The 8,100-nt window shown below is 39.9% G+C and overlaps 1 protein-coding gene across 1 annotated transcript; it reads left to right on the top strand.

The window, feature by feature from the left end:
- Positions 1–529: 529 nt before the first annotated feature.
- LOC143546199 (uncharacterized) lies at positions 530–1,537 on the top strand. The gene is made up of 4 exons (XM_077037911.1): positions 530–765; positions 875–930; positions 1,045–1,157; positions 1,388–1,537. Exons 1-4 carry the CDS (start codon positions 530–532, stop codon positions 1,535–1,537), a joined length of 555 nt encoding a protein of 184 aa, XP_076894026.1.
- The last annotated feature ends 6,563 nt before the right edge of the window (positions 1,538–8,100 follow it).

Here is an 8,100-nt window from a genome sequence, read left to right as displayed (position 1 = left end):
GGGCGACTTTAACTCTGTGAGATGTAGGGAGGAAAGAAAGAATACTAATTTTGATGCGGCATGTTCGAAGGATTTTAATGATTTCATTAATTAAGCGGGTCTTAAAGAGTTTAATATGAAAGGTTCTAAGTACACTTTTATGGTTAGTAGAAGGGGCAGTTTAAATTCAGCAAGATTGATAGGATGCTGGTTTGTTCTAATGTCATAGATAAATGGCCGAATGCTTGTTTGAGGGCACTTCCGAGGAATCTTTAAGATCATTCTCCCTTGGTGTTATCGCTAATTGATACTAATTTTGGTCCTAAACCCTTTCGTTGGTTTAATTCTTGGCTTGATAGGGAAGGGTGTGAGGACTTGGTTGCTAAAATTTTGGAGGATTGTGTGTTTTCTGGACCTTCAGATATGGTTTTGTTGAAGAAGCTCAAGAAACTTCGAGACAGTCTCAAGAAGTGGATAATGGATACTAAAGTTAAGGAAAGTGAAGAATTGGCTAAATTGAAAGCGGGAAAGGGAGGAGTATGAGTTGCTTATGGAGGAAAGAGAGCTAAAGGAGGATGAGGCTTGGGTGTGGGCAGAATGTAGAAAGGGGATTGAGGAGGTTGAACTTCTTAAGTCTAAAGATATTAAGCAGAAATCCCAGGTGAAATGGGCGACTTTTGGTGATGATAACACGGCATACTTCTATAGTGTGGTTAATGGGAGGAAGGCTAGGAATTCTATACCAGGATTGGAGGTGGAAGGGAGTGGGTTTCTAAACCTACTTAGGTAAAGAAACGTGTTTTGTGCTTTTTCAGGGAGAATTTTAGAGAGAAGATTTCAATTCGTCCGGACTGTGAGTATGAAGGTATTAAATCTATTCCGGATGTGGTCAAAGATGGTTGATTGTCCCTTTCTCCAGAGAAGAAATTAAGGCAGCGGTTTTTGAGTGCGGTATGAACAAAGCCCCGGGTCCGGATTGGTTTTTAATTTCTTGTTCGTGAAGAGGTTTTGGAGATTCTTGGAGGATGATTGTTTTTAACATTCTCACAGCTTTTCATGACTCAGGAGTTATTAGTCGTGGTTGTGGTTCGTCGTTTATTACTTTGATTCCCAAGGTTAAAAACCCGTTGGGTCTCGAAGACTATAGACAGATTACTCTCATAGGGATTATTAGCAAGGTGGTGTCTAAAATCCTTGCTAATCGGCTAAAAAGATCTTGGGATTGGTGATTACCGAGACCCAGCCAGCGTTCCTTCAAGACCGATTTATTTTGGATGGCCCCCTCATTGTTAACGAGTTAATGGATTGGCTGAAAAAACATCACAAGAAGGCTTTTCTATTGAATATAGACTTCGAGAAGGCATATGATAATGTTAACTGGAATTTCTTGATTTCTATTTTGTTACAGATGGGATTTCCAGTGAAATTGTGCGAGTGGATCAAGGGGATTTTGGAGTCAGCTAGGTCGGTGATTTTGGTCAATGGTTCTCTTACGTTCGAATTCAAGTGCGAAAAGGGACTTTGGCAAAGAGATCCTCTTTCTCCGTTCCTTTTTTGATCGTGATGGAGGCTTTATCTTGGATGTTAAACAGAGCTAAAGAGATTGGTGAGCTGCACGGTATTCATATTCCAAACCTCGAGCATAATATTAATCACTTACTTTATGCTGATGATGCTCTGATTTTGGGAGAATGGTCTCGGGCGAATTTGGAGAAGACGGCTCGAGTTCTTAGAGTTTTTTACTTGTGCTCGGGTCTTAAAATTAATCTTCACAAATCCAACCTGTTCGGAATTGAAACGGGTAATCAAGAAGTTGACGATATGTTGGGTGTTTTGGGGTGTAGAAGAGGCATTACTCCGTTTACATATTTGGGTTTTAAAGTGGGCGCGAACATGAGCTGCATCAATAATTGGAACTCGGTAATGGAAATGGTGGAATCTCGGCTAGCATCATGGAAATCGAAAACGATATCTATTGGGGGTAGAGTTACTCTCATAAAATCGGTGCTCGAAAATCTCCCTATTTATTATTTCTCGCTTTATAAAGCGCCTATGGCGGTGATTGATAGAATAGAGGGTATCATGTGACGGTTTCTATGGGGTGGTTATTGGAGGATAATAAATAAGCTGGGTAGCGTGGGAGAAAGTGACGAGACCTAAAAGGTTAGAAGGGTTGGGCATTAGTAATTTAAAAGACATCAATGAGGCCTTATTACTTAAATGGGGATGGAGATATAAAATTGACAAAATACCACACTTAAGTGGGAGCACTGGATTCCGTTTAAGTGTGGTATTTTGGCGTGGCGCGCAGAGCAAGATTGGATTCCTACGAAAGATGCTCTTAGTAAAAGAGGGATGGTTTTTTCGAATGACTCTTGCCCATTTTGCGAGTCGAACCTAGAATCTTCGAGCCACATCTTTACTGGATGTATTTTCGCAGCAGAGGTTTGGTCTAGGATTTCGGGTTGGTGTTGGTTGAATCCTATTCACTTTCGACATCCGTGATCTTCTTATGCTTGTTAAAGGCTTTAAAATGGGGAAGTATGAGAAACGGGTGATGACTGGTATCATTTTAACGACCCTTTGGTGCATATGGATTGCTAGAAACGAGCGGATCTTTCAAAGGAAAACTATCAAAGCTATCGAGGTGGTGACCAAGATCAAATCGAATTCTTATTTTTGGATTACAAATAGGTCGAGACATAAACATTTAGATTGGAATGATTGGCGTACGTGTCCTATTGGTTTGATGTAACTTGGTTTCCTTTGCGGTCCTTGCTTTGAGGACTAGCAAGTGCCGTTTTTGTGGTTGTATGAAATTTACCTTTCAAAAAAAAAGCATCGGGAAGAAAAAGGTTAAAAAGGTGAAACTACATACATGACTCAAAGGTCAAAGGGTTGAAAGTTTTAGTTTTAAATTGAACTAGTTAAAATAATTAGACCACATGGACAACAAAGAGTTAACTCTAACCACTATAATTATTGTCTCACCCCGTTTCATAGTCCTTGTGACTAATACTTGATATCAGTTTTTTATATATATCAAAGTTGTTTGCATAGAGGAAGTCTTTGTTTATATAGTTTTAGGGATACCTAGTTCCATGCAAACTTTTGTAAATGACCCGTTTAAAGAGTTGTAAAAGTTGGAGCGTATTCATTGTAACACCCCGGCTTTAAGCGGAATACGCTCGAATGCAACGTACATGTTACTAATAAGCTCGGAACACTATTAAAGTGACAATAATCATATTTATTTCATTTCATAACATAACAAGTACACAGTTATTTATAAATAAAAAGGAACACTAAACACTTCATTGAATAACAAAAGTTCTTTTACTTCAGTAACCTAAGGTATACTTGTTTTGGTCAAAAATCATCAAAGCAATAATTGAACAAATTCGTCAAGTGAGGTAGAGTGTTCTTCAACAATGTGCTAACTAATTGCGGTAAAAGTAAAGGGTTGACACAGCGATATAGCGAGGAAAAGCCTAGGATCATGGTGGGGATCTTCGGAAAAAACCTCGGGAGGGGAAAACTATCCACTGCCTCGATTTATTAATATAAAAAATATGTTACAGCTCGAGAACTGAATGAGAACGAAAGCTAAGTACAATTGCAGGTGTTTTGTGAGTGCAACGAATGCGTTCCTAAAATGCTCTCAACGGCCTCATTATATAGAAATGAAAAATAACTAGAAGTCTTATAATTCCGGGAACCCTAGCTGCCATGATTGTTTGAAGACTTATTCTTCAATCCCATGCGCATTTCAACTGGTCCTCCGATCTTTCAGGTGGAATGAATCATCTAGCCATTGTAGGTCGTTATACTTTTGAGTAACCTACAAGCATAACATAAATAAAACATGTATAATCGGTTAGTTCAGGATCCTGCAGCTAGCTGGGAATCCGAGCTATCAGGATAATCGTTAGGATCACGCTAGGGTTGTCACCAAAAAATATTACAGCTGTCAACAATACATCCAAGGTGGAGAAATCCCAAAAGGTGAAAACCCCAAAGCTTTCAAAGCCAAGGTATCTAAATATACTATCATACATGATATGCTATACAAGAAATCCCTTGCAGGTCCATACTTAAGATGCATCGAAGAACCCGAGATCCAGGAAGTTTTAAAGGATTTCCATGAAGGAGATTGTGGCTAGAAAGGGGGCATATCGTTTATTGAATATGGAAGGTGACATGCTTCCAAGGGCTTGGAATGCAATTCATCTCATAAAGTATTTTTGTTGATAAGGAATTTGGATTCTAATCAGTTTCTTCAACCCGTTACTTGGTAAAACTTTACTTTATGTTTATATTTTTATTAATTTTTTTGAAGCCTTTGTTCTGTCAAGTATGTCAAGTTTGCAGAAATGTCGAGCAATAGGGCCCTCAAGTGGAAAAAACAGGTTGGCCAACTCTCTCCTAAGTTTAATTGGGCTTGTCCCCAAGTTTACAAGGTTTTCACCTTATCGTGTGAATTTAGGGTTTTGACACCCTCGCCTGGAGCGCATGATTCTCCGGGAATGGTTGGAGGCTATGGTACCAGTGCACTATACGTGACTAACAATTTCATGGCTAAAAATCATATATTGGATCCTACGAATTATATGGTAGACGTACCATATGCACAAGTTAAGGTCAATGCCAGGTTAGGCTCGTCACCGCGTTTAACTGGGCAACGCCAAGGATCGGATCGTCGCTCGTATTTATTGGGCTTATCCCCAAGTTTTATTGGGCTTGTCCCCATGTTTTATTGGGCTTGTCCCCAAGATAGTTGGACTTAAATCCAACTTTTCTAACTGTTAAGTTTTCTTTTGATCATCTATTCTAACATGTAAACAATTCAAGACAAAAGCTATAAGGATCAAGAATCCTCTATTCTGGTAACATAGATGATAAGTTGAAAACCATAAGAGTTATGTTATTGCTAGCAAAATAAAAATTGATCCGGGCTTCACCAACAACATATGGACCATCCATCTGGATCAAACCACGTCAAGGTTAATTACCATATGTTCATACAGAAAGTAAAGAGAGAAAGGTGGCCAAGGCTTCATCCCCAAAATAGAGGATCCCTCCACCCTAACCACCTTTCTTAATTGCCTTATGGATCATCGATCCTGAAAATTACAACCACCATTGTTCAAACAAACTACCATCAAATACCATCCTAAACCTTATAAAAATGGGCTCTGGCCTTGTCTTTGATATCCGTCATCGCCCATTACCCCCACCTACTCCTTCACCACGCCTCCGTCACCGTCACCAGCATCCTTGATCTCCACAACATCATCCTTGGCCCGATTGTCCCAGCATCCTCGATCCTCTTCTCAGCTCCAGCATCCTCGCTTGTCAAAGCTGGCATCTTCAGCTTCCTCAGCAATTTTGATCCTGGTTGTAAGCACCGCCTTGTTGGCCCAAACCTTAGCCTGTTCCGTGACTTCCACCACCTGCTCCTGGGCTCGGACATCTGCAAGGTCCAACTGATCTTCCGGAGCATGCTTCTCAGTCTGAAGCTCAACAATCAGTTTGTCCTTCAAGGATATTCCGCCTGCAAGGAGACCATCAGTTAAAGATATAACCAAACCATTTATACCTATGGATAAAGGATCCTTACCTCAGAGAGCTGATCAAACACCTACTGGGCACCATGGACGTCCGTTTCAGGAACCCTCTTCCTCTTCCCATTGGCCTTGGAGTGAGTCATCACCGACTTTGGCAGAGCAAGGCTAGAGCTCTTCACGGGTTTCTTATCAGCGGATCAAGAGGAGATTAAGCTATCAACGTCTTCCAACTGGAACCGGCCCATGAGGTTCTTGGAGGGCTTGTTTCCTGACTTCTGAGCACCTACACAAACATAGAAGAAAAAGATAAGTTTTTCTTAATCTATTACCTTCCTATTTGTAATATCTTTTATTGAGTACAAAAGACTAACTTACTTGACATGGTTTCGGAGGAGCTTGCGGTTTTTTCGCTTGATTCGGCTGATGACTCTTCACCCACGGTCTTGAAATTCCTATCGAAGGGGTCCAAAGCAAGGAATATCTTTTCTCTCTTGATCCTGTCTAAGACAGCAGCAAGACTTGAGAAATTGGAGACTGCATAAACAATAATAAATTTCTAATTAGTAAATCCATAAACAAAGGATCACATATTCTTTGGATCCGCTATCCTACCCTTGAGGATCCAGCGAGTCGGTAGGGAATTCCCATTGGGGATGGAGTCCCTCTGAACGAAGAAAAACTGTTTCTTCCAACTCTGGTCATTATGAGTGGTTTTATTGATTGGAAGGGGCTGAAAAGGTTTGCTCTTGAAGACGAATCTATTGGAACCATGGGTTACGAGGCTGTACAAACAAGACAGAGCTGAAAGGGTGAAATCAAGGTTCTGTTCTTCGATCAGTCTCTCAATGGTGTGTAGGGTTCTCCACATCATTGGCATAGCCTGAATGTAGCTCATGCCAGTGAATGAGAACAAGGTCTCTGTTAGGTCAGGGAAGGGATAAGAAAAACCAAGTAAAAACGGAAGTGCCGGAAAGCAAACCCACACACTAGAAATATGGTCATTTTTGATTTGGGGATCGTAGGTTCTGAACATGGTTCCATCATGAAAGCAATGGGAAATACTCTCGATTTCTTCGTCAGTAAACTTACAGATCTCGGAGGCTGGATCTTTAAGAAGATTTTGGTTTGGAGTTCAGGAACAACCTCCCTCGGACTCGAGCTAAAGGAGGCTTTCGAGTTTCTTTTTGGGCATTGTTGAAGATTGCGAGAAAAGATTTGAGAAAATGAAGGAAATTATCAAGAGAGAAAAAGAAGGATACCTGATTATGATCGTCGGAATATCTCTTTTGATCCGATGAAAGGGAAATTATAAGGGTATTGAGCCTATTAAATAGGGATAATGATGCGATGGCAGGCGACGGTCACGTCATATTATCACCAACGGTTATGATTCAAAATTCTCGGGATAAGCATGACAGCTGTTTTCGATTCACACCTATCATGTTTGGGGGAAATTGTTGGGACCAAGATCTTTGATCCTTGAGGATCAACTATCCTTGGCGTTCGCAAATATCCGCTACCAGGACTAAGGATCTTGTATGGTCCGAGTATCCTCAACAGTTGACTTCAAATATGTTTTAATCTATTTTTGCATGTATTGAAGCGTGTTTACCATCAATCCTATTTTCACGGAAGATATAGTTTACTAAGTCGTCTCAGCTCTTCCTCCCTCACGAACGGTCATGAAGAAGTGGTAAACAAACGTGGCCGAGTTTATAGGAAATTAGTTAGTATCAGTTGTAAACTTTTGTATATATAAACATTGAATTATGACTGATCACACACAACATTTAGCATACTTATAATTCTTAGCAAGAACACTTTGTACTCACACTCAGCCTTAATTCCAACCTTTGTAATCATTTTTGAGCTTAATATAATTGGTAGTGATAGTCTTCACTACCCGAGGTTTTTGTGCCGGAGGTTTACTAGTTGCCAAGGGCTTTCCTCGTATAAATCTCATTGTTCATCCTTTACAATTGTTACTTTGTTCATTTCATTCATACAAGCATCAAACCTCACAAACTAATTTGGTTACTTGATCCTTAAACCGATTTTGACTAAAACGAAGATCACCACTTTTATTCTAATTAGCAATTGTTTATTTGTCTCCAAATATGCTTTCTACATTGTTGTTTCTATTACCGTTTGTTCGCCGATATTCGAAGAGATCCAATTAGTGAATCATGCGGTTCATCGTGTGGTGGTCAAAGGTACATTAAACCTTCATTATATTTGAAAACTTATGTTAGTATAATAATATAGTTTTTCTAATATATTTGACCAAGAAAATTGTGTCTGCTCTAAATAATGGTGGCTTGGTTATTGTTAATCATTAACCGATGGAGGTGATGAAAGATTGGAGCGAAGATGAGGACAATTATGAAGACAAAGACGTTTTGGTTAATGATAATCATTGACCAATGGAGAAGATGAAAGATTGGGGTGAAATGTTAATCAAGTGGGCAATGGTGGTGGTGAAAGGTGCGAATTGGGCGGTGACGGATAAGGTGATAGTGGAGCTACATGTGCACAGAAGATGGGATTTGATGGT

This window comes from Bidens hawaiensis, unplaced genomic scaffold (genome assembly GCF_021521415.1).
Source record: "Bidens hawaiensis isolate Kalapana, Puna unplaced genomic scaffold, B.hawaiensis_p1.1 tig00014284_1, whole genome shotgun sequence".
Classification (NCBI taxonomy): Eukaryota; Viridiplantae; Streptophyta; class Magnoliopsida; order Asterales; family Asteraceae; genus Bidens; species Bidens hawaiensis.
Note: the sequence above shows the minus strand (reverse complement) of the source record. Positions and strands in the feature narration are given on the sequence as shown.

Bases quoted from the DNA above. Each gene is read 5' to 3' on its own strand.
- LOC143546199 (XM_077037911.1), top strand. From the start codon at position 530: ATGGAGGAAAGAGAGCTAAAGGAGGATGAGGCTTGGGTGTGGGCAGAA. The intron at 766-874 runs GTAAAGAAACGT...ATGTGGTCAAAG, and splicing joins GGGTTTCTAAACCTACTTAG to ATGGTTGATTGTCCCTTTCT. The intron at 1,158-1,387 runs GTGGTGTCTAAA...ATTTTGTTACAG, and splicing joins TCATAGGGATTATTAGCAAG to ATGGGATTTCCAGTGAAATT.